At 35.4% G+C, this 26,529-nt stretch overlaps 1 protein-coding gene across 1 annotated transcript in view; it reads left to right on the forward strand.

Moving 5' to 3' along the window:
• Nucleotides 1-25,423, forward strand: part of GC (GC vitamin D binding protein) — a 42,523-nt gene extending 17,100 nt beyond the window's left edge. The window contains exons 4-13 of the mRNA XM_090268115.1: nt 2,657-2,868; nt 4,051-4,183; nt 4,488-4,582; nt 11,076-11,205; nt 12,487-12,689; nt 14,538-14,667; nt 15,128-15,225; nt 17,559-17,691; nt 22,757-22,811; nt 25,251-25,423. Of these exons, the coding sequence (XP_090124241.1) occupies nt 2,657-2,868; nt 4,051-4,183; nt 4,488-4,582; nt 11,076-11,205; nt 12,487-12,689; nt 14,538-14,667; nt 15,128-15,225; nt 17,559-17,691; nt 22,757-22,792 (1,170 nt within the window). The 3' untranslated portion in view covers nt 22,793-22,811; nt 25,251-25,423. The remainder of the gene's footprint in view (nt 1-2,656; nt 2,869-4,050; nt 4,184-4,487; nt 4,583-11,075; nt 11,206-12,486; nt 12,690-14,537; nt 14,668-15,127; nt 15,226-17,558; nt 17,692-22,756; nt 22,812-25,250) is intronic.
• Nucleotides 25,424-26,529: the final 1,106 nt, after the last annotated feature.

Consider the following 26,529-nt stretch of genomic DNA (forward strand, 5'->3'; position numbering starts at 1 on the left):
CCATTCATTGCTTTATCTGGCCCTTATCTGCTTTTTAAGAATTTTATATTTTTCTCCCATCACTAAGTCCATAAAAAGCATTATTTCAAACTAACCTTCTGAACCACCTTAAAATAAAGAAACGTCATGATCAGAATAACAAAACACATTTTCAGTTTCTATATTTGCTAACCCATGTCTTTTTTAAGATTCTATTTATTTTTAGAGATAGGGGACAGGTGGGAGAAAGAGAGGGAGAGTAATATCAATGTGCCAGAGAAACATCGATCAGTTGCCTCTAACATACTCCGAGCCGCAGCAATACACCTGCAACCCAGGCATATGCCCTGCCCAGGATTCAGATAGCGACCTTTCAGTTTGTTGGACAACACCCAACCCACTGAGCCACATCATCATGGCTGATAACCCATGTCTTGATTAGAGAGAAGTTACAGATCATGAGAGAACAGAGATGGTATTGACATGGTTTGTTCACCACCTTCCTCTTTCTCCTGCTTATTCAAAGCATTTTTTAAAAATGTGTGATGCTTTTTCTTCTGTAATTTCTTATTTGAAAGGAGGTAATAAAAAAGAAGGAAAGTTGATAGGGAAAGAAATAAAGTGAAAGAGGAGAGTCACTGGAAAGAGAGAGAAGGATAAAATAGAGTTGATAAGAATTACTAAGTTCTGAGAGTCTAATGGAAGTAGATGTGCGAGAGGCTGAAAGATAAAGTAGTCCCTCTCTATATCACAGTTCACTTATTGCAGCCTCACTGTATTGCAGGATTTTTAAAAATATTATATTTAATTATTTTTCATGGATTTTTCGCTCTATCATGGAATTTTGCGGTATTGTATAGGTGTGTTGTTAAAGTTACGTAGGTTTAAGAGTGTAGAGTATGTTTAAGAACATAAGTAGTGTTTATAAAAGTGTGCAAAAGGTTAATAAGGGAGTGGGAAAGGTTAATAAGGGACTGGGAACAGTTTATAAGTGTGTGGGAAGGGTTTATAAAGCCATAAAATATATATTGTTGTCGGCGGCGGCAGCCGTCCATCTCGAGAGACGGTGGTGTAGCTTCTTAAGAGTCTATCTGCACCGCCGAGAATGGTTGTGCAGTCCTACTCGGGGGTGACACGGTATCTGTCTCTTCCCGTGTTGAATCGACATCTTGCGATGACGCTGGAGTGTCCTCTCCAGTGAAGCTGAAGCTACAGAGCCTGAGCAGGGTGATATGGAGGGTCTGCTGTTGCCCATGCAGCAGACCCCCCCCCCCCCCTCTCTTCACAGCTGAAGGGTCCAAGGGAAAGACGGAGTCAATACAGCTTGGCTTCAGGTGCGCCGCAGGAGTTGCCGGTGTTGACTACAACGTCAAACCGCCTTAGGGACTCCGGCTCTGGATTTTCGTTGGGGTTTACTCCCTTAGCCTTTCCCCTGAAGAGGTATGCCGCAAGGCAGCAGAGGTTTTTTGGAGTCAGAGTTTTCCTTCTCTGATGTGCCCTGACTGGAAGATCGAACCAGCGACACTTAGCTCACAGGCCGACGCTCAATCCACTGAGCCAAACCAGCCAGGGCTGAAAATATATATAAATACTAAAATAAATGTAAGGTACCTACTTCGTGGATTTTCACTTATCGCGGGGAACTCTAGAACGTAATACCTGCAATAAGTGAGGGAATACTGTAATTACTTTTACATAACTAATCCCTCGTGTTGCTTACTTTCATCAATAGGAAAGAGCTTTAGAAATTTTCCCTTGAAAAGATAACTAACATGTAAAATAAGTATAAGTATTTCAAAGTACTTTTTCCCATGTAAATCCCAAATAATTTTTTCCATGACGACGATATCTATTCTACATTTTCATCCCAAATTTTTTTCCAAAATGAACATTTTGTTTCTACAATTGCTTTGGGGGTCCTCCTTCCATAAATTTAGTCTGCCTACCTACATCAGTATATCAGTGTTGAGGCAGTAGATGAAGTTGTACCAGTGGTTTTCAGCCCATGCTACACATGAGAATAAGCTTCAGGGGAAAAACAGATCCTAAGGCCTCATCTTTGACCTTCTGTTTTAGAATTTCTTTGTTCAGCACAGGCTTTTTTAATTTTTACATATTTTACGAGATATTTTAATGCAAATGCAGGCTCATGAACAATTGGTTAAGAGAATGCAAACCAATATAGAAGATTAAAGCAGTTAACAAGAGTCTGCTTAGGTAATAAAGGGACAGTGGGAGGATGGGAGGTCTTATTCTCTTTGTGGTTATTTGCAGCAGAAAGCAGGTAAGAGATCATATCGGAACTTTTTGAAATGACCTTTCTTACCCTCAGATATGTTAATATCCCTGTGCAGAAACAATGGACTAGACGATAAAGCTTTTAATGACTGCAATCAAACACAGTCCATTTATTAACGAAGGTTCTATTTTTTGTCCTACTGTGAGGAAAGTCATTTATTAATATAAACAAGACCCTGTACTGTACTTTGTACTTGCCCATAACTATGATTATGCAACTTGCCACACTGACAAATCATCTCATGGAGACTTCGGTATGCACAGTTTGTTAATATTGAGAATTTTAAAATTTAAGACTAAGGATGTTACACTGGATAGAGAACTACAAGCCTGGAAACTTATGCATATATATGAGTTTGCTTGTTTTTCTTCTCTCTAGACGTCTGCATTGTCTGCTAGGTCCTGTGAAAGAGACTCTCCGTTCCCGGTGCACTCAGGAACTGCGGAGTGCTGTACCAAAGAGGGCCTTGAAAGGAAGCTCTGTATGGCTGCCCTGAAGCACCAGCCACAAGAATTTCCTACCTACGTGGAGCCAAGTAATGATGAAATCTGTGAGGCATTCAGGAAAGATCCCAAGGAATTTGCTGACCAGTAAGTCGCTTTCATCAGAAGTAGAACTTTAAAGCATAAAATAACAGAAATGTATCTAATCTAACCCCCTACTCTAGACACACACCTGTTTTACAGCAACCTGGACAACTTCCAATAATGAGAATTTGACTTTCATCCAAGACAGCCCATCTCTGTCACTGTCGACTATTGTAAATGCCTTTCTTGACAGAGATAAAAATCATCTTTCCCAGACTCCCACCCAATTCATCCGATCTGGTATTTGAAGCAGAATTACTTGGATCCCCTGTCCTCATGACTGATTTTCACATATTTGATAGCAGCTACTGAGATTTCCCTTAAGCTAGTGATTTTTGCATACTCCATCTAATAGAGTTTTATTGCTATACACATTTTTAATACTTAACTTCCACTAAAGCACAAGAAATACACAGCTTTTTTATTCACATTCCAGGAAACAGTTGTGAATATGACACATGTTGTACTATATACATAACATATTACATTCATAAGAAGCCAGATTATATATAGATTCTTTAAATTAGTCTTGGAAGATCATAAAAATAAACAAATATGGGGAAAATCAATTATAATGAAAAATATACATACAAAAAATCAAAGTAGACATAGTTACAACAAAATCAAAAGCAACAGCACTCAAATGGGCTTTAAAAGTATAAAATCAAGTATAAAAATTGGTTGGCTTGCCCATCCCTATATATTTTCAGAGAGGATTTTGCCTAAGATTTTAGAGTCTCTTTTAAGTCTATAGAGGCTTATGCTCTGAAAAATTTTAAATATTTTAACAAATAGCTAAACCAACACATAGCAATTGTTCATAATAGCAGAGATAGATAATAAAAGGTAAATCCATAATTATATTCATTCATTTTAATTAATTCAATTAACATTAATAAGCATCTACCATGGGCCATGCACATACAGACACTAAGTTAATAAAGGGACAAATGGCCTCTCCTCTCAAGAAATACACATGGAAATTTAGAAAAGAAACTGTATCTCGTCAATAAAAATACTGATTGAAACTGACTGGTATTACAACAGTTTCTGTAAATCCTTAGTGCTTTTAGATATTAAAACTGTAAACTAATTTAACATGTATCCTCTCTCCATCAAAATACTTATGAAAAAATAGATTTTGTTTCCCACGAATGGTTTGACTAATGCGCTTTCCCCCCACAGATTTATGTATGAATATTCTATTAACTATGGACAAGCTCCTCTCTCACTTTTAGTCAGTTATACCAAGAGTTACCTCTCTATGGTAGGATCCTGCTGTACTTCATCAAGCCCCACCATATGCTTTTTGAAAGAGGTAGGTGTCATTTATTAAAGTTATTTTCTTTTTTTCTTCTATTAATGCTATTTCTTTTAAAAAATGGTAGAAGTTTAGTTTCTGATACCAGTAAAAGTTCCAAACATACCATTTTTTGCATTTTGTTAATTGGAAAAACAAACACACTACCACCTCTGGTAAAGAAATATTAATAAATTACTTTGGTCAGAATTCAGTTTTGTAGTCATCAAAAGTCATGGTATCAATCGTCTCTTTTCTCATACCTGCACACTATTTTCAATGGATCTTAACTGTCTAATGAGATTCTCTCTTTATTTTCTAGAGACTCCAGCTTAAATATTTATCACTTCTCACCACTATGTCAAATAGAATTTGTTCACAATATACTGCTTATGGGAAAGAGAAATCAAGGCTCAGGTAAGAATTAAGCACCACCAGTATGTTTAGCTGTTTGATTCTGCACTATCTATTCACAATATTAGGATTCTCTAAGAAAATGTTTGTGTTGAAAGATATAGAGTCTAATATTAATAGTCCTCAAAAGTACAACCCAGTTCTTTTTTTCCTACACAGAATATAAACAATAAGAAATAAGGCTATGTTGTAAAACATGAGATTTGCTCTTAGCCTTTTCCTTGTACTCATATGGGAAAACTGAGAGACCACTAGAAATTATTTCCTCAAAATTCATATAAGCTTATAGTACAAATACAAAAGGAAAAACAAATTGTTTCTTTTATCACCTGTTTTTTGCTGTGCCCATTTTTGTCTCCAGATGAGACTTCTTAGATTCTTGTTATAGGAAGCTTTGTGCTATATAACATGTGTCTCTTAAGCTTTGTGAATTTATACTAATTACTTAACTACTTTATTTGTAACTTTTATTTTTATTTTTGTATGGCTACTGTTAACTCCATATTTTAATTCTAATATTTTCTATGTTTATATTTCTCTCATATCTCCTTAGACATCTAGATTAGACAGCTTTAGCTTTTTTTTTTCTTAGCATTTGCACTCTCTTTAATTCCTTCTACTCTGATCCACAAACATTTTTCCTTTAATGAAAATAAAATAATTTATTTTTTATTGGCACCAGATCCTAAGTTTCCTAATGGGAATAGAAACCACTTTCATTAGCCCTTTACAAATAATTTTCCATAAGAACCACTCAAATACTAAATGGCGTTTTCTCAAGACCTTCACATTAGTTTTCCTTTTGCATTAAGATAGTGTAGTTGGCAAGTAGAGCTTAGAAATTTATAATATAAAACCACCTATAAGATATATCTATCATAATCATTAATTTATACTTGCATTAATGTCTAGGAAATTACCCAAAGGAAATAACATTGAGTGTGAACAAAGATTTAGCTACAAATATTGCTATCCTTTTTTTTTAATGTGAAAAAAATAGAGACCTTCTAAATGTCCCAGAATAGAAAGCATACTTAAATCAGTTATGGTATATCTATCTGAGAGAAGACAGAATAGTTTATTATAATTATACTGTAAAAGAATACTAATGAAAACTGTGAAACATTATTAAAAGAAATTGAAGAAGATACAAAATAAGTAGGAAGACATTCTATGCTCATGGACTAGAACATTTCTTGTTAAGAAATGTTCATACTATGCAAAGCAATCTACAGAGTCAGTGTAATTCCTATCAATATCTCAACAGTATTTTTATAGAAAAAAAAGTCATCCTCAATTCAAATGGAATCTCAAGGGACTCGATATAGCCAAAATAATCTGGAAAAAATAGAACAAAGTTGTAGGACTCATTCTTTTTTTTTTCAAAACATACTCAAAGCAAGAATAATCAAAATGCCGTAGTAAGTTGTATAGAAAGATCTATAGACCAATGGAACAGAATTGAGAGCTCAGAAACAACCCTTATGCATTTGGACAAATGTTTTTTGACAAGTAGCCAAGACTATACATGAAAAAAAGGACAGTCTCTTTAACATATAGCCACTTGCAAAAGGATGAAGTTGAAACGTTAGCTTACACCATATATTAAAATTAACTTAAAATGGATTCAAGATCTAAATATAGGACCTAAAACAATAAAACTCCTAGAAAAAAACATAGGGGAAAACTTCAGGATATTGGATTTGGCGATGACTTCTTGAAATTAACCCCAAAGCACAGGCAACAAAAGCAAAAATAGACAAATGAGATTACATCGAACTTAAACTTGTGAGCACTAAAGGAAACAAAAGAGTGAAGAGGCATCCTATGTAATGGAAAAAATATTTGCAAATCATATATCTAATAAGAGTTTAATGGCCAGTATGCATGAGGAACTGCTACAACTCAACAACAAAATACCAAATAATAACCTGATTAAAAAGAATTGAATAGAGAATTCTCCAAAGGAGACATAAAAATGATCAACTAGCATATGAAAAAAATGCTCAATAGCACTAATCATAGGAAAAACACAAACCAAAACCACAATGCCACTTCACACTCATTAGGATTGCCACTACAAAAAAACATAAACAAAACAAAGTAAAAAGTGTCAGTGAGAATGTGGAGAAATTGGAACCCTTGTGCTCTGTTGGTAAAAATGCAAAATGGTGAAGTCACTATGAAAAGCAATGCAGTTTCCTAAGAAAATTAATAGAATTACTATATGATCCAGCAATCCCATTTCTGCTTACAGATGAGGCAAAAGTAAGTTTACAGTTGTTAATATGGAAAAATAATACAATAATTAATAACTAATAAACACAAGAACAAATTGTTTCATGTACTCATGACTGTAAACCTACTTTTCCCCCACTCTGTATATATTTCTAGGAATTTAAATCAGGATCTCAAGAGATATTTGCACATCCATGTTCATTGCAGCATTACTCACAATTGCCAAGAGGCAAAAGCAACCCAATGTCCATTGACAGGTAAATAAATAAAGAATGTGGTATATACCTTAAAAAGTCCTATCACATGCTACAACATGGATAAACCTTGACAGCATTATGTGAAGCAAAATAAGCAGTCACAAAAGAACAAATACTATATGATTCCAGTCATATGGAGTACAAAAAGTAGCCAAAATCATAAAAACAGAAAGTAAAAATGTGGTTGTCAAGGGAGTGTGGCTGCAATCAGTGTTTACTATGCATAGAGTTCCTATTTTACAAGACAAAATAATCCTAGAGATCTGTTACAACAATGTGAATTTACTTAACATTACTGAACTATACACTTAAAAATGGTTAAGATGATAAATGCCATGTTATGTGTTTTTTACAATAAAGAATATTTAATGACAGAGAACACAGTATTTCTGATACATTAAGTAAAAGATAAATGTATCCACAGTACAAAATAATTCCTTATAAAATACTTAATGCCCTGTAAACCTTATAAAATATTTAAAGGTTTCACACTAAAACATCAACATCTATTAACTCTATGGTTTAGCTCTATAGGTCTTCACACTTACTTCATTTATCCTGTAGTTTGTAAGCAAATTTATAAAAACATTTAAGAAGATTGTGAGGGGGCCCCCAAAACACCACATTGAGAGAAGTTAGCACTTTCTTTTTTTTTTTTTTTTTTATGGCCTTTATTATGTTGAGGTATGCTCCCTCTATTCCCATTTTGCTGAGAGTTTTCATCATAAATGGGTGTTGTACTTTATCAAATGCTTTTTCCACATCTATTGATATGATCATGTGGTTTTTGTCTTTCATTTTGTTTATGTGGTGTATCACGTTTGTTGATTTGCGAATATTAAACCATCCTTGCATCCCTGGGTTGAATCCTACTTGATCGTGGTGTATGATCTTTCTAATGTGTTGCTGGATCCGGTTTGCCAATATTTTGTTGAGGATTTTAGCATCTATGTTCATCAGCGATATTGGCCTGTAGTTTTCTTTCTTTGTTGTGTCTTGACCTGGTTTTGGAATTAGGGTTATACTGGCTTCATAGAACGAGTTTGGGAGTCTTCCCTCTTCTTGTATCTTTTGGAATAGTCTGAGGAGGATAGGAGTTAGTTCTTTCCTAAATGTTTTGTAGAATTCACTTGTGAAGCCATCTGGTCCTGGGCTTTTGTGTGCTGGGAGTTTTTTGATTACTGCTTCAATTTCACTAGCTGTTATTGGTCTATTCAGACTATCTGCTTCTTCTTGATTCAGTTTGGGCAGACTATACTTTTCCAGGAATCTGTCCATTTCCTCTAGGTTGTCAAATTTCTTGCCATACAGTTGTTCATAATCATTTCTTATAATTCTTTGTATTTCTGTGGTATCAGTTGTGATTTCTCCTCTTTCATTTCTGATTTTATTTATTTGGGTTCTCTCTCTTTTTTTCTTGATGAGCCTGCTTAAAGGCTTGTCAATTTTGTTTATCTTTTCAAAGAACCAGCTCCTACTTTTGTTGATCTTTTGAATTGTTACTTTAGACTCTATGTCATTTAATTCTGCTCTGATCTTGATGATTTCCTTCCTTCTACTTAATCTGGGTTTTGCTTGTTGTTCTTCCTCTAGTTCTTGTAGCTGTAGGGTTAAATTTTTTATTAGAGATTCTTCTAGCTTTTTTAGGTAGGCTTGTATTGCTATGAACTTTCCTCTTAAGACTGCTTTCGCTGTATCCCATAGGTTTTGGGTTGTTGTGTGTTCATTATCATTGGTTTCCAGGAACTTTTTGATTTCTTCCTTGATGTCATTGTTAACCCATTCATTATTTAATAGCATGTTATTCATTCTCCATGAGTTTGAATGTTTTTGAGTTTTTTCCTTGAGGTTGATTTCCAATTTTAAGTCATTGTGATCTGAGAAGATGCTTGATATAATTTCAATTTTCTTGAATTTATTGAGGCTTGTTTTGTGTCCTACCATGTGGTCTATCTTTGAAAATGTTCCATGTGCTCTTGAGAAATATGTATATTTTGCTTCTTTGGGGTGTAAACTTCTATATATATCGACTAAGTCCATTTGATCTAAGGTGTTGTTCAGTGCCTCAATATCTTTGGTGTTTCTTTGCTTCGAAGATCTGTCCATTGTTGACAATGGGGTGTTAAAGTCCCCTACGATGAGTGTGTTGCTGCCTATATCTTTCTTGGAGTCTTTCAAAATTTTCCTTACATATTTGGGTGCTCCTAAGTTGGGTGCATATACATTTATAAAGGTTATATCTTCTTGATGGATTTTTCCCTTAAGTATTATGAAATGCCCTTCTTGGTCTCTTTTTATGGACTTTGCTGTGAAATCTGTTTTGTCTGATATAAGTATTGCTACCTCGGCTTTTTTTTCATGTCCATTTGCTTGGAATACATTTTTCCATCCCTTTAGTTTCAGTCTGTGTAGATCTTTTGTTCTAAGGTGGGTCTCTTGTAGACAGCATATATGTGGGTCATTCTTTTTAATCCATTCAGCTACCCTATGTCTTTTAATTGGAGCGTTTAATCCATTTACGTTTAAGGTTATTACTGATAAGTACTTATTCATTGTCATTTCCCCCTTTGTACTCGTGTTCTTCTCTGTTTCTCTCTGTTTCTTTATCTTCTTAGAGCAGACCCTTTAGCATCTCTTGCAATACTGGTTTGGTGGAGATGTATTCTTTTAACCTTCTTTTGTCTTGGAAACTCCTTATTTCACCTTCCATTTTGAATGAGAGCCTTGCTGGGTAGAGTATTCTTGGTTGTAGGCCTTTCTTTTTCATTCCTTGGAATATTGTTTGCCATTCCCTTCTGGCTTGTAGTGTTTCTGCTGAGAAATCTGATGATAGCCTTATTGGAGCTCCCTTGTATGTTATTAGTTGTTTCCCTCTTGCTGCTTTTAGATTCTCTCTTTGTCTTTGGATGTTGCCATTTTAATTATGATGTGTCTTGAGGTGGGCCTGTTGGGGTTCATCTTCATTGGGACCCTCTGTGCCTCCTGGATTTGCGTGACTCTTTCTCTCCTCATGTGAGGGAAGTTTTCTGTCATTAGTTTTTCAAAGAGGTTTTCTATCCCTTGCTCTTCTTCTTCTCCTTCTGGAATTCCAATGATATGGATATTGTTATGTTTCATGTTGTCCTGCAGCTGTCTTAGAACCTCTTCAGTCTTGTTCAGTCTTTTTTCATTTTGTTGCATTGTCTGGGAGTTTTTGTGTACGTTGTCCTCCAGCTCGCTGATCCGATCTTCTGCTTCCTCTAGCCTGCTTTTAATTCCTTCTACTGTGTTCTTCAATTCAGAGATTGTATTCTTCATTTCCTCCTGGCTCTTATTGATAGCTTCCATGTCCTTTTTGATGCTGGTATAATTCTCAGTAACTTCCTTATAGTTCTTCTGGAGTTCACTGTAGTTTTTCTGGAGTTCTTTGTAGTTTCCGCTGAGCTCATTTAGCTTCTCCATAATCCATGTTTTAAATTCTGTATCTGATATTTTGCTCCCCTCTATTTCATTTAGCACTCTTTCTGGGGATTCTACCTTTCCTTTTGATGGGGGGTTGTTTCTCTGTCTCCCCATTTTTGTGATTCCTTTTGTTTGTTGGTGCTTCTTGGAATGATCAGTTATTCCTGGATCTGCCTCTGGTAGCATCAGATCATGTACCAGACTGGCCCTAGGCAGCCTGTTGGAGACTTCCAGGGATCTACTGCCTTTGTCTCTCTTCTTTAGTTGTTACTATCGAAGTTAGCACTTTCTTATTGCCATTTTAGATGTAACATTTTAAAGCCATCCTTTAACTATGTAGATCTGGCCAAAAGAGAAGCTGCATATAAGCACTGAAATTTTGAAAATATTCACTGGGAATGACTGAATTTTGAGTCGAAGCTTCAGCACAGATGTGCTCCATGCAGCTGTTGAAGACAAAGTGTCAAATTTATGGTATTATTTCTCCAGAGTGTTTTCACAATGAAACCAGGGAAGCTGACATTTGGAGTAAGCTAACAAATTCTTTTTTAACTGTTTAGCCATCTCATAAAATTAGCCCAAAAGGCACCTACTGCTGATCTGGAGGATGTTTTGTCACTAGCTGAAGATGTTACCACAATCCTCTCCAAGTGCTGTGACTCTACCTCGGAGGACTGCATGGCCAGGGAGGTGAGAGAATCCCGTCCTCATCATCTGCCACATACTAAATGGCAAGCACTCCTCTAAGCTACTTCTTACAGGCATCCTCTGAATGAACCTCACATGTATCCTATGAAGCTTAAATACACTGACTCCATTTTGTAGAGGAGGAAACAGAGTATTAGCAAGGATCAATAATTAAAGTCTCACAACTAGTAAGGAGCAAAGTCCACACACAAAGAAAAGGTTATCTGATTCCCAAGAACTTAGTGTACCTGAGCCCATCACAGTATCCACTAGTCACATAGATTATTTAAGTTAATTATAATTACACTTAAATAAAAGTTAAACTTCCATTCTTCAGTAACACTAGTCCCATTTCAAATGCTCACTAGCATTAGACATTACAGATACAGGTAATTTTCATAATCACATAGTAAAGTTCTGTTAGACAACATTGCAACAATTATACTATTAGAAGTTACGATTTTTCTTATATTAAATACCTGTCATAATTTGATCACTTCAGTTTTTCACCAATTTTCATGTACATAATACTTTCTAGTAGATATGAATTTGAACAGTTACTTTTGATAAATGTCACTCTCCAAGTCTGTGGACCTCTTTAGTAACAGTAACATGGTGCTGCCTGGTCTTCTTCCATTAAGAATACATGTCTGCATTAATAGGTGTTTTTCTATAACCTGATTTACAATGGCTAGTAGATCTCTCCTCTCCTCCCCTCTCCTTTCTTCCCCCCCTCCTCCCCTCTAGCTCTCCAGATAGATAGATGATAGAGAAAGGAAGGAAGAAAGAAAGAGAGAGAGAGAGAGAGAGAGAGAGAGAGAGAGAGAGAGAGAGAGAGAGGGAGAGAGGGAGAGAGAGAGAGAGAGAGAGAGAGAGAGAGAGAGAGAGAGAGAAAGGAAGGAAGGAAGGAAGGAAGGAAAGAAGGAAGGAAGGAAGAATGTACTACATCAGTCTCCTAGATATACCTTATTTTATTTAACCAGTCCTCTATAATTGGGTTTAAGCATTTCAGTTTTTGTATTTTAAGTAATGGTGTCCTTAATAGACTTATAGCTAATTTATGAGAATACACTCTTGGAAGTCAAATTGTACATTTTAAGGCTTTCAGTACATATCGACAAATAACCCTCCAAAAATATGCTACTGATTTACTTTCTAAGACCATTGCCCCACTGACTTTTATGTATACCATGCCAGGACTGGTAAGCCTATGTAAACCTTCCTTATTTTTAATTGAACCAATCAGAAAACTAACAATGCATAAAATCACAATTACTTTTGTAGCTGCCTGAACACACGGTAAAAATCTGTGACAACCTCTCCACAAAGAATACTAAGTTTGAGGACTGTTGCCAAGAAAAAACACCCATGGACATTTTTATGTGTGCATACTTCACACCAGCAGCTCAGCTGCCAGAGCTGCCGGAAGTTGAGTTGCCCACCGGTAATGATGTATGTGGCAAAGAAAACACCAAAGCCATGGATAAGTAAGTAGAGCTGATCTATAATGCTCTTGGCAGTGTTGATATTCATTAGCATTAAATTACAAAGAAACTAGATGGGGGAGAAATGGTATACCTGTACTTGGCTTCACTAAGAAAAGAATTAAGATAAATACATGAGTTGCATCCATTATGAACAGCATATGCATATTCATGGCATAAAATTATTTTACAAGTAGGTTGAATTAACAGGTCCAAAAATCATTTATCAATATCAGAAAGCAGAATTTAGACTGCACAGAAATTCTGTATTTGTCTAAATCCTCATTGATTTTATAAATGCATAGATAGCAATGGGAAAGAATTTATACAAATCTATTTGCACAGAAAGCCACTTAAAGCATCTACTTGAAACTTTATATAGAGTTAATTGTGTTATAATTACACAAAGGACAGTTCCATATGCATTTGAAGTATATATGTATATATATATATATATATATATATATATATGTATATATTATATAGTATGTGACTATATATATGAGGACCCTGGCTGGTTTGGCTCAGTGGATTGAGCGTCGGCCTGCGAGCTAAGTGTCGCTGGTTCAATCTTACAGTCAGGGCACATCAGAGAAGGAAAACTCTGACTCCAAAAAACCTCCGCTGCCTTGCGGCATACCTCTTCAGGGGAAAGGCTAAGGGAGTAAACCCCGACAGAAAATCCGGAGTCGGAGTCCCTAAGGCGGTTTGACGTTGTAGTCAACACCGGCAACTCCTGCGGCGCACCTGAAGCCAAGCTGTATTGACTCCATCTTTCCCTTGGACCCTTCAGCTGCGAAGAGAGGGGGGGGGTCTGCTGCATGGGCAACAGCAGTCCCTCCATATCACCCTGCCCAGGCTCTGTAGCTTCAGCTTCACTGGAGAGGACACTCCAGCGTCATCGCAAGATATCGATTCAACACGGGAGGAGACAGATACCGTGTCACTCCCGAGTCGGACTGCACAGCCATTCTCGGCGGTGCAGATAGACTCTTAAGAAGCTACACCATCGTCTCTCGAGACGGATGGCTGCTGATATGAGGAGAAAACCCTCCCAAAAAGCCTTGTAGTATAGGGTTCCCCTACTATGTGAGTATTCTAAGAACCCATCTGTATCAGTGTACTAGCTGGTGTTGTTGTGAGAGGCTGCATCCAGCTTCAGTGAAATTTTTTTTAAGACTCTTTCAATGCATTTGTCCATTTCTTGGGTGATTTACAAGTGCACTTTCCCACACTGTACTGAGTGTTCAGCAATTTTTTACTAAAACATGTACAACCTGGTGCCCCACCCTCCCTATTCACCAATCTCACCCTGAGTGACTTTGTTTGTTTCCCCGGATCACAAAAGTTCTCAAAAGGAAATATTTTGTTCATGTGGAAGAGGAGAAATAAAAAAAATGGCAGATGGACTAAAAGGAATCAAAATTGATGAGTTCAAAAATTGTTTTCAGAAATGGAAAAAAGTCTCAATAGGTGTATTGCTTCAAATGGAGGGTGCTTTGAAGGTAACTGAAGTTTAAACATGTAAGGATAAACACACAGTTTTTTATAAGTAAATACCAGATTTTGGGGGGTCCCCCTCATATAGTACATACAGAGCTTTAGTTCAGTATTAACTACTAATAACTTCAAAGCAACTATTAACAACTTGCATTTCAATGAGAATATTGTTCTTAATTCTACATCTGTTGATTTGGATTCAGTTTTAGCTAAATCTTTTATATTTAATTAAAGATGCAGAAACCAGGTGCCCTGCCTTTGTTATAGATGTCAAATTTCAAAATCTGACACATGTACACAAGTATACTCATAGATGTTAAAGTGTATCATCATCTTTCTCTCTCGTGCCAGGTATGTATTTGAACTAGCTAGGAGGACTCCTATTCCAGAAGTATTTCTCAGTAAAATACTTCAGCCAACCCTGAAAAGCCTTGAAGAATGCTGTGATGCTGAAGATTCTACTACCTGTTTTAATGCTAAGGTACCATTTGCTTGATTTATTCATCAACCTTGGTCTAGATCAAGAGTTGTCAAACTGAAGCTTATGGGCCACATCTGGAATGGTGTTTGTTTTTTTATATGGCCTATGAACTAAAATGGTCTAACATTTTTAAATGACTTTTAACAAAAAAGATTAGCATTTCATGACATTAAAATTATATGAAATTTAAATTTCAGTGTTCATACATAAATCATGCTCACTGTTTATGTATTGTTTATGACTGATTTTGTGCCAAAATGGCAGAGTTGAGTAGTTACAGCAGAAACTATGTATGGTCTATAAAGTCTAAAATATTTACTATCTGGCCTTATGCAGAAACTATTTGCCAATGTCTGGTGCAGATTAAACACTCATACTAATATGTCCATGGAACTGACTGAATGCCTCTTGGAGCAGTGTTAAGATAAATGTTTTTTATATAATTATTATTTTCTTACAGATCCCTCAACTGAAGAAGGAACTATCTTCTTTCATTGACAAGGGACAAGAACTATGTGCATATTATTCAGAAAACACATTTACTGAATATAAGAAAAAGTAAGGGACTTGTTCTAGATGCGTCCTCCAAATTTATTAATATTCACCTGCAGTTGTGATTTGAAAGCATAGTTGAAGACTTAAGATGTGCTAAGCGAGCAACAAAAAGACAAGATTCAATTAAAATATTTTTTTAAGTAGTTAAACTCTATTATCTGTGTAAGAAACAGTCCTTTTCTGGTGGAAAAAGTCATGTATATCAGGTGAGAGGTCAATTCAAACACGGCCAAAAATATATAAATTACAAGATCTTAGGGACTTGATTTAAAAAAAAACAACATTAGTCTGTAGTTTATCAACATTCTTACCCAAAAGCAAGCTGTAGATGTTGGTATATACTATAATAAAGAAACTATAAAACTGCTGAAAAATGTTATCTAACTTAAGAGCATATTGTTTGACAAGAGGACCCAAATTTTCAATTAAGTAGAGTATCATCTACCACCAGTATGTATTCGCTATGAATTTTAAGTACAAATGTTAATTGATCATCTATAATGTTGGACAATAGTTTTTTCTCAATTAAGAGGAGAAGGCATTTCTTTACAAATACAGTAGTCCCTCTCTATATCGTAATTCACGTATCGCGGCCTCACTGTATTGCGGGATTTTTTAAAATATTGTATTTAATTATTTATTACAGATTTTTCGCTATATTGTGGGATTTTGCGGTACTGTATATGTATGTTGTTAAAGTTACGTAGGTTTAAGAGTGTAGAATAAATGTAAGGTTCTTACTTCATGGGGGTGGGGAGGGTCTAGAACGTAATACCTGCGATAAGTGAGGGAATACTGTAGGTGTTAACATTAGAATAAGGAACCATAATAATGAAAGTAGTTTTACTGGTTTCCTGGAAAATGTGTCTATTGAGAAGACCGTATGATTCATCCTCAACTTCATCAAGTAGATTTTTTAGATTTATTTCAAATCCTGTTGAACAACACAGGCCTCCAGCACAAATAAAACTCCACAGAAAGACCTTTCTAAAGAATCCCTGAAGTTGGACACCTCTTTCAATGACTACCATGAAATCAACCTTAGCAAAACTGTGAAAGCCTTAGGTTCAAAACTGTTAACCAGTTATCAGAAAATTATGTGATTAATAGAATAGTATGAAGGTAGCATGCCATAATGTTAAACAGATAATGCAAGATTAAGTCCTCTTCCAACAGTTTGGAACTCCAGGATTGCATGGGGCAATTGAGTAATAATTTATGGGATCTCTATTCCAGATGAACACATAGTAGAACTGACATTTAAGGTGATGAAATCAGGGAAGATTGAGGCTATTCCAGTCTAACTATTTTAAATTCACCTCTGTCCTTTCTTCTTCCATCCTCTTGAGAGTTCCTTCTGGTATCGCTTGCTTCTCCTTCCAGTTGGAACCAATTCACTTCAATAATGCTTTTAGGAGCAAGCTGGTCCCCCTGAGCCTCTTACCCCTCCCCAGCATCCACTTGCCAACCCCAATGTGGGTCTCTTCCACCTCCCAATGCCTACTACTGGGCTGGTAAGTATTCTTGGAGAAAGTGATAAAACTAGGCTAACCTGTTCACCATGAAGGTAGAGAGTTAACAGGATCATAGACAGTTCAAACTGGGAAAGAATCAAGAGAATTCAAATCTTAGTGCCACCTTGACAGTGAGATGGAGGGCTGGTTAATAGCAGAGCTAAAAACAAAGCCAGAATTCCCTGATCTTGTTTCAGCGTTTTCCAGCGTAGTTGAGGAGGCAAACAGGGAAAATTGTACAAGTGGCATGAATTTTTATAAGGGAAATATCCTTTAAGGATCTTGAAGTTTAAAACTGGAGAGAAGATAAAAAGTTAAGAAAAATTGAAGAGGAATTTATCCAAGATGATATAATTGAGCAAATGAAAGGGGAAAGGCTGGAATTCAAATTCAGCAGTAATTTGTTTGTTTACTTCCATGACCTTAAAAGAGGTATAGATTATTTCAGTTTATTTTTAAAGGTTTTATTTATTTTTAGAGAGAGGGGAAGGGAGAAAGAAAGAGAGGGAGAGGAACATGAACTGGGGACCTGGCCCGCAACCCAGGCATGTGTCCTGATTGGGAATTGAACTGGTGACCCTTTGGTTTGCAGACTGGCACTCAATCCACTGAGCCACACTAGCCAGGGCTTCACTTTCTATTCTCTAATTGAGTCACTAAAAATAACTCCCCAGATATACATAATTTTCTTGAGAGGGGCAAGTATTTCTATTTTTATTTTTTGTTGTAACAGATCTGAAATGGCTATCTTTTGCATTAGAAACATTTATACAATAGAATACATCTAGTAAAACCTAACCAAAAAAAATAATGGTCTTTCAGACTGGCAGAGCAATTAAAAGCACAATTCCCTGATGCCACAGCCACAGAACTCGAAGAGCTGGTTGACAAGCGTTCAGAGTTTGCCTCCAAGTGCTGTTCCATAAACTCCCCTCCCCTCTACTGTGACTCTGAGGTAAGACTTGATAATCCATTTGGTATCACTGCACAGTATTTTTAAAGACTTATGCACTCAGATTTACTTATTTCTTTTTGTTATTGAAATACCATTATGCCTTTTCCTGGTAATATGATAACTGTTGTCTCTACAATGAAAGTGAGAAAAGCAACGTTTTTATATTATGCTAATTTAAAAGCAAATTGAAACAGTTGCAAAACTTAGGAAATTTTACACTTTTAAAGAAAAAAGTGAATACAGGCAGCAAAGTATAGTGCAGTGTTTTTCAAGTTGTAGGTTGTACCTATTAACAGCTTTTTTTTTTTAATGAAAGAAGAAAAATAAAGAAGACAGAAATATTAGTCCACCTAATGGAGCATGGTTAACTTTTTTGTGAAAATTATATTTCATATATCTGTATATGTATATGCATATAGTTTATTCAGTAGGTTGATAAAAAGAGATACTTTTCTAAAAGATGAATTATATCATATCTTCTCTTAATTATAAAATTATTTAATTTTGTTTTAATGTAACACAATAAATGCAACTTAATTACTAAAGGTCACACATATTTCTTTACCATAAGAGTTATTTTCTAAAAATTAAGAAATATATTAACATTAAAATGTTGGAGTCATTTTTAATGACAAGTTTTTCTTTTAGACACTATCAATTGGTTTTCACCTCGAAAGATAAAGAAATTTTAAGCTCATATTTGCTAATTCCCTTCCCCACTCTTCCTAGTTTATTAGTTCTTGGGTTCATCTTTCTTTAAGGATGGTCCCACCCCCAGCCCTTATATCCCTCCCATTCCCGTCATCTCCCTCCTCCCCCACTCCCTCTTATTCCCCTTTCCCCCTTAAATGTAGTTATGTAGTTGCCAGATCTTTTTTTTTTTTTTTTTTTTTTACCTTGTTAAGTTCCAGCCAGAACTTTTATTTTCTCTGATAGTAGCTTTTCAGTTTTCTCCAATACAACTAACTGTGAAGCTGGTACTTGGTGTTCTATCTTTGTGCAGACCAAAGGTGTGCAGGAAGGAGGGCCCAGTCGAGGCTGTGTGGCTCCGTTGTTAGGAGACCTGATCCGTGCTTTCTCTAACATTTTGTTGCATTATCTTACACTAGAATATCCTCCACCAAGTCAGTTTCCATCCTTTTCTATGGGCAAATGTTTGTTAGCCTTTTTCATATACATTCAGCCCATTAGTTCATAACATCCATTTGACCTGTAACTTTTACATTCAATTCAATTGTTTAGAAGAGTTAAAGGTAAGGACAACACTCTGTTTCACTGTACTGCTAACTTGGAGATGTTAGTGACAATTCCAAGAATTCTGTTGTCTGTCCCATTCCATTTCTAGAGTATAAATCAGGATTAAGACCAACTCTATGCCATATCAAAATATTTTCTTCCTTTGCCTACCTCTTTCTGAAATTCATGATATTAAGTTGTATCCCTCCCCCACTCTGTTGGTGGCTGAGTTTTTTGATTGGGTTTTATTGTTTGTCATGTGTTTGAGAACAAGCATTTATGATACATTTTGACTCTTCTTTTGCACATAAAATAATTTACCTATAATGTAAAAGTAAATACCACTTAGGCTAATGATATAATGCCAATTAGAAACATTCACTATAAGTTAAAGAATGCCCCCCCAAAGAAGCCATGTGAATTTTTTTTCATTTATTAACACATGAAAGCAACAGTGCCTGGTTTCATTTTATTGTTCTATTATTTTATTCATTTTCGATTATTTATTGCTCTATTAGAGCACATTGAAAGTATTCAACAACTTAATTTTTAAAATCACAAGAGTTTAAATATGGGAGGAAGACTATAAAGATTATCTAGTATAATTTTTCACTCAGTAATTCCCTTAAGAGATCATTCAGCCTCCGTTTAAAAACCTATATTCAATTTTCTCCTAGAGGTAGCCTATTTCACTGCCAGATAGCTTAACTTATAAGAATATTTTTCTGAAAATTAAGCCATGATATCCATCCCCCTCATAATTTCTGCTTAGTCTAGCCTGGCTTTCTCTATCAACCAGGAAAAGTCCATTCTCTATTCCCAACAGCAGCTTTTTTTATACTTGAAGTGACTTTTTAAAAATTAGGCTGTGTATTTTTTAAAGTCTTGAGATATGCCTATCATTTCTCTTAATATTTTAGTGAGGTTTTATTTGTTTTGTTTTTTTTACTAGATAGTGGCTAACAAAGTCTTAATCAGTATGATAAAGTGAGCTACATCATCTTGTTCATTTTTTACACCCTTCAAGATTCTGATTTCTCTTCCAATTTCTACATATATTCTCTAGTTCCAAACCTAATTGCTAATACTGTTTGTAACAATTTAGAGTCAGAATTCCAGATGAAACGAGTACAGTAAAATTGAAATGAGTACAGTAAAATAAATGCCCATTCTTTAAGTTCTGCTGAGAAAGATTATTTATCTTTTTATTAAAATTCAAACCAAGTAAATTTCTGAACAAAAAAGAAAAAAACAAACTGAAAGTGTAGAGTGTTGGAATATTTTTGTCGTTATCAACATTTAAACATTTAGCATTACACAATTAAATTGAGCAGTTCTTCCCTTTACTACCAGTTTGCTTTTGGTAATATAACAGGTAAATTTAGGTTGTCTTATCCCAGAAAAGTATAATCATCAGCAGAATTTTCTCTGAGGGTCTAATTCAGTTATTGAAAAAAGGGGGAAAGTCGAAATATGTATTTACATTTTGTCAAATATATCACTTCTGTAACTCTTCCCAGTCCCTGTTAGCTCTCTCTAAATACACCCCTTCCTGGGCCTAACCAAGTAGCTTAGTTGGTTAGAACATCATCCTGATGTGCCAGGGTTCTCGGTTTGATACCTCCCTTTCTCTCTCTCTCCTTCATAAAAACAAATAATACACTCTTTCCTCTTTTGACATCATACAAGACGAACAGCTTTATGTACAAACTGCATGCTCCCTTTAAGCATCTTGCCTTTCCATTTCTTTGAGTCACTTTTCAGTATATTTTTTCATTTTAACACATTGCCATTTAAAAATATTTTCAACTACAATGATAAGACAAGTTTTTAACTTTCTGTTTTCTTGCTTTGTAACCAGTAAGTTTACAGCAGTGGTGCTACCAGGTAGCCAGTGGTTCAGTAATTACTAAAGGAGAGTGAGATGGATGGAGTCGAGACAGTTGATTATTTAGAGCACTTGGAGATTAGACCCTCTGGTGTTTTTATGAAGCTTTTTTGAGTTTCTTTCCCCACTGACCTCGTAGCTGGGTAAGCAAGATTACCTCTGCTTTCCGACTTCACGTTCAGGCAAAATCTGATAGAACAGCACTCACTTTAAAATTCTCAATGCTTAGGATGAATATTTGTCCCACTTGTCCTGTAGCATTTTTTTTTTATTATAATTTATCATTAAGTCTCCTTGTCCTATATTTGCTTGATAATTATTTTCCTTAAAAGTAAAGTCTACTCACTCCAAGTAATTTATATCCAGGGATCCATCTCTGTCTGCCATTCTAAATATACTCAACATAGTTTCTCGAAGAATGGCAAAAGGGGTTTCTGAACCATATTTCTGTTTCTTATGTGATAACCCAGACTTATTCTCACCCTGATATTGAAATGACCAGAAAATAGAACAATCATTGTAATTTTCTTTCAGCTTCACCAAGGCACTCTTTATTATGCCACCGAGAAGTCCATTGGTTGCAGAAAAATGTACTTTTGCAAAATTATGATTAAAATTATTTCTTCTCTCTCCACAATCATTCAGACAGGGCATCCCTATGACTCTTTGTGAACTCATTACTATTCTTCCACTAAGATGTCTCAACAGAGTTCTACTGGGCATCAACTGATTTTCCAAAATATTCAGAAAGCCACTGTTTTATACTGGAGTTGATCATTAAAATCTTGAAAACAGAAATAAATGTGAACAATAAATTGAACACTGGGCAAAGAGGAGACTGACTGTCTTCTCCTCTTATCCCCTTCCCACCTCCCCCTTTCTTTCTCTCTTATACTTTATAAAATCTGGCATATGCACTAGAATTTCTCTCTCACAGTTTAACTAGAGTTTTTGATACTTAATGTCATAGCTAGCATTTATTAACTCAATATTATTTGTTAAGCAGAATGTTAATAAGCTTATATGTATGTATTTATAGAATAATCTGAAACAGTTCTAAATAGTAGGTACCATTTTAACTCTCCTTTTACAGAGAGGTTGAAAGAGATATTCAAGTTTACATGATGTTAAGAAAATCTTAAGTTTATTCCACGTGGGTCTGTTACTCTCCATGTCATTGTCAGGCTTTGCCCCTAAGTTAGCTAATAACAAAAACAAAATATTGATATCAAAAGACTATTTACTGGTACAAAGTCCAAGATAATGTTAAAATAGCAAAAATGACACCAGATCAGTAGTATTACTGAATTCCATGATCAATTCCATCTCTATACTGATGTTCAGGTAACATTTGTAAAACACACAGTAGCTAATCCAGTCCTCTGATTGCTCTACATTGCTTCTAAATTGAAGCCTATTTTTTTTTTTAATCAAGAGAATTTGGACCATTGCTTTCTTCCCCTGCCCGACCTATCACTGCTTCTTATTCTTCCTGCTTTGGTTCCCCTATACTCCTTTTAGTTTTCCTAAGTACATTAAACTTGCTCTTACCTTAAAGTTTTTGCACATGAAGACTCCTCCTGGGTTATGCTATATTCATTCTATAACCTGGTTACCTTTCATCAGGATTCAGGATCCAATTTAGATACAACCTTGGAATCCTTCTCTGGCACTCAAGCCCCTTAACACCATGTGCACACCCAATAATTAGCATTTATCTTTTTTTCTTGCTTATTTTTCATATAACACTCTAAACTCTTCAAGGGAAGGGACTTGTAAAACTAAATAAATATGAAGGATGGCCAATAAAAGTTCAATATAAAACTTCATTTTATCAAAAATCCTTTTCTTTAATCAATGTTTAAATTTTTACCTTCATAATTTAATAGTTTACAAATAAATATTTCATGAATAATTAGATAACATTTTTAAAAATTTCAGATTGATGCTGAAATGAAAAGTACCCTGCAGTCCTGATACATATGCATTATGTTAGGTAAGTATTGCTTTTAAAGGCACAAAAAAATCCAGTTTTGTGTAATGTATTTTTAAAATCATAGAATGGGAAAGACACTTGCAAATCATTTATTCTAACTATTAGCTATTCAAACTTATTTTACAGATGAAAATATTAAGCATCTGGAAAAGTTAAGACGCTTACACAAGTATACACAACCAACTTCTAGCACATTGAGGACTAGAATCTGGGTCCCTGACCTGGTACTAGATCCATCATAACCTCACATCTGAAATAATGACAGCATGGAGGTCATTTCATGCATTTTGATGCAGTCAATAGGAAAAAATATGAGTTTAAGACAGAGTCCATCAAGTCTTAAAGATAACACAGTAGTGTTTTTAGGAGGAAGAAGGCATTTTTCAAATTAAATCAATACTGTTGAAATATTATCACTTGCTTCTTTCTGATATTACATTTTCACCCATTTTTAAATACCTGATGATATTAAGAGCATAAAATAGTTTGGACAGAAATTCCATACCTTAAACTGAAGATGACCTCAACTTTGTACATTTCAACAACAAAACCTTCTCTCTAGATCCAATTGTACTCATTTTAAAGATACTACTTCTGAGATTTAAAAATTTATAAAAATAATGGTTTTGGTTTATCTTACATCTTAATTGAGTTGAGGATTCTCAATAATGCAAAATTTTCATTTTGCTGATTTACTGACAACTTCCCCCTAAATGCTATAGATGCAAAAGCTGTTGACAAATGAAATTAAATCATTCCATCATATTCAGGCTTTCAACTTTCAACTACTCAAATAATCTGAAATAGTAAAAAAATAAATAAATAAAAACCCACTAACACTCTGAGAGGAAATACAATGGGGATGGTCAAGGAAACTCATTTCTGGAATTAGCCAATCTGGATTACAATCTCCACTTCAACTATCTATCTTTGTGAACCTGAACAAGTTAATTTCAATTCCCTAAAGCTTGGGGAGATTTTGTAAAAAGAAAATTATAATATTTACCTCTTGATATTGTTGTGATGACTGAGATGATATGTATAAAATGCATAGAAAGTAGCAGCAGTAATACTAGCAAAGTTGTTCACGTTGTTCAGTGTGAAGCAGTTCCTAAAACTATTTGGGGGTGGGGAGTGGCGCTAAAACCCAGGTTTCTATTTGACAAAAATGCACAGTAGGTTATTAAAAAAAAAAAAAAAAGTTACATGAAGTTTTCTGCGCACAAAACTCCTATCAAGACCACTAGTTGCAAGGACAAGAAGCTAAAAACTACTATGCACATATGGAATAAGGCTTAGTCACTGCACTCTGCAACTATAACCCTTCCCTTGGCATCCTGGTCTCAGGAGAGAACTTTGACTTGGGTGACAACTATGACCTCACACAATTTGAAGAGGAAACCTCTTCCTTAGTTCCTGTAAAGCTATTCAACCAACTCTGATTGGCTAGGTATTCCGTTTCAATGAAAGCTTACCCCTATTCAGAGATTTGAACAGCTTACAAAAGCTGAAGCCTTTCTCTCTGGTGCTCCTACTGTTAGATACACCTATAATTCACATCTTCCAGTCAATAGTTTGAGGCTATTTCAAACTAAAGTCTCATTATAAATCTGAGTTGTCATCCTCACAATTGTTGATTCCCTTGGTCAATTTTTCTTTAAGCCCCAAAGTTGATTGTGGCCACATTTGCATGCTGCTTGGAGAGAGAATTACTGTCTCTTAAAAAGTCCCACAAAGCCAGTTACCTTTATGTCCTTCAGCTTTAGAAACAACTAGTGTTTCCTGAGTTGCCAAAGGATAGAGAAGTTGGCTTGCACTGCAGAATCAGATTGAATGGAAAATACTTTCAGCACCAGAACCCCACTCAGTACAGCCAGGTGCTTACGCTGAGAGAAACCTCACTCCAAGGCATAACCTTATTGAGAACAATAGAAGATGGAATTTCTTGTACTGTGCAAATAGCATTATGATACAAGTCCGCTGTGCTCTCTTAGAAAAGGGGAAAATCAAGGGGAAGACACATTTGCCTCGTGACAAAGTAGATTTTATAACAACTCCCATTCTGTGTTACTAAAACACAACTACTGATTATTATCTCAATCCCCGACTGGAAGTGGGGGAGGGGAGGCTCATTCATCATTGTCACTACTTTTTTTGCTCTGGCAGTGAGTATTCACTCTCATAAAGCAGCAAGTTACACACATTATTGAAGAAAAAAGTGTATAATGTACCACAGCATAAGTGATACCTTTATATGCAGGTCTTGGGAACTTCCTACCATTTTTTAACTCCAGACTCATTAAGTGGGCCACAGTGGATATATGAGTCATGGTACACAGGTTTATCTCTAAACATCAAAATAACTTGATTGTTAAGTAGTATTATGATTGTTGCCCAAAAGCTCTGTTTTTCTAACACTTATTTCCATTATTCTCATAGACCTATAGCTGGAACCATCCTGGAAATGACAGCTGAGGTCTAACCCAGGCAAAACCATGCTCCTGGGGGGACAACTAGGTACCCCCCGATTTTATCAGCTACAATACCTTTGTATAATGATAAGTATGATAATTTTCTATCAAAATAAATTGAAATATAATGCAAACCATAAATGCTTCTGAGGATGATGTTACGATGCTGACCTTCAGCACTGTCTCTGTGATTTTCACAGGGACACAACAGTAGGCAGCCTCAGCCTCAACCTCACAAGGCCTTGCTTATTTCTAGACCTATACTGTGTGTCTCTCTAAAAGATTCACAGCTTTAAGCATCCAGTTTATAATGTGCAACACTAAGCTCCATTCCTTGATTGCCTCTCAGATTTAGGTACTATTAAGAAAGTTAACCAGCCTTCCACCATAAATAGCCTAAGATAGCTCACTTCTAAAAAATTCCTGAGAATACTTTCTTGCTCTCAGCTGCAAACTGCATGGCATTAATTAGGTAGTCTCTGCTTTGCCAAAAAAAAAAAAAAAAAAAAAAAAATTGGTCTAAACGACTTTTTTTTTTTTGCTAAAGAGCAAATTTATTGAGTCAAAGTTCTAAAAACATCTTGATTTCCACTTGACTTAATACACATACACACACACACACACACACACACATACACACACACATAACATGCTATAAATTATATTCTATGTTCTTTCTTTGCCCAGAGAAAATGAAAGTGTTCTAACTTAACATATTTTGCTTTGAAAGAAAGCTTATATTTTCAGAATAAATACCTTTCTGAAACCAATACAAGCCAAGGAAAACCTATATTTATAGTTAATTGCCTCAAGGAATTTAAGTTCATCTAATGGTAGATATAGAGTTATCTGTAGAGATGAAACATTCTACAGCAAATATAACTGGAGTCAGATTAACCAAAATCATCTCTGGTCACTCCTCAAGATTTTAAGTCCCAGTACGGAGCATTTCATTACTAAGCCAAGGTCAAGTGCCTAAGACTTTAGATGCCAGGAACTGACAAATAAGATGCCTGCCCATTGCAACTTCTACAGAAAGTATAGTCCTACCTCCCACAATGATTTCAAAATGGGAAATTAACCTCAAATAAGGAAGTTCATCAGATGCCATCAAGTAACAAAAGCCACAAATTATAGGCAGCATTTCTAATTTTTTTAATTATTTTTTACTTCCAAAATTATCTTGCTGAAGCGTCAGCACCAACTCTGAGACATAAGTAACATTGATCAAATATAAGGACAATGAG

This window comes from Furipterus horrens, unplaced genomic scaffold (genome assembly GCF_987537825.1).
Source record: "Furipterus horrens unplaced genomic scaffold, mFurHor1.1.pri manual_scaffold_2, whole genome shotgun sequence".
NCBI lineage: Eukaryota > Metazoa > Chordata > Mammalia > Chiroptera > Furipteridae > Furipterus > Furipterus horrens.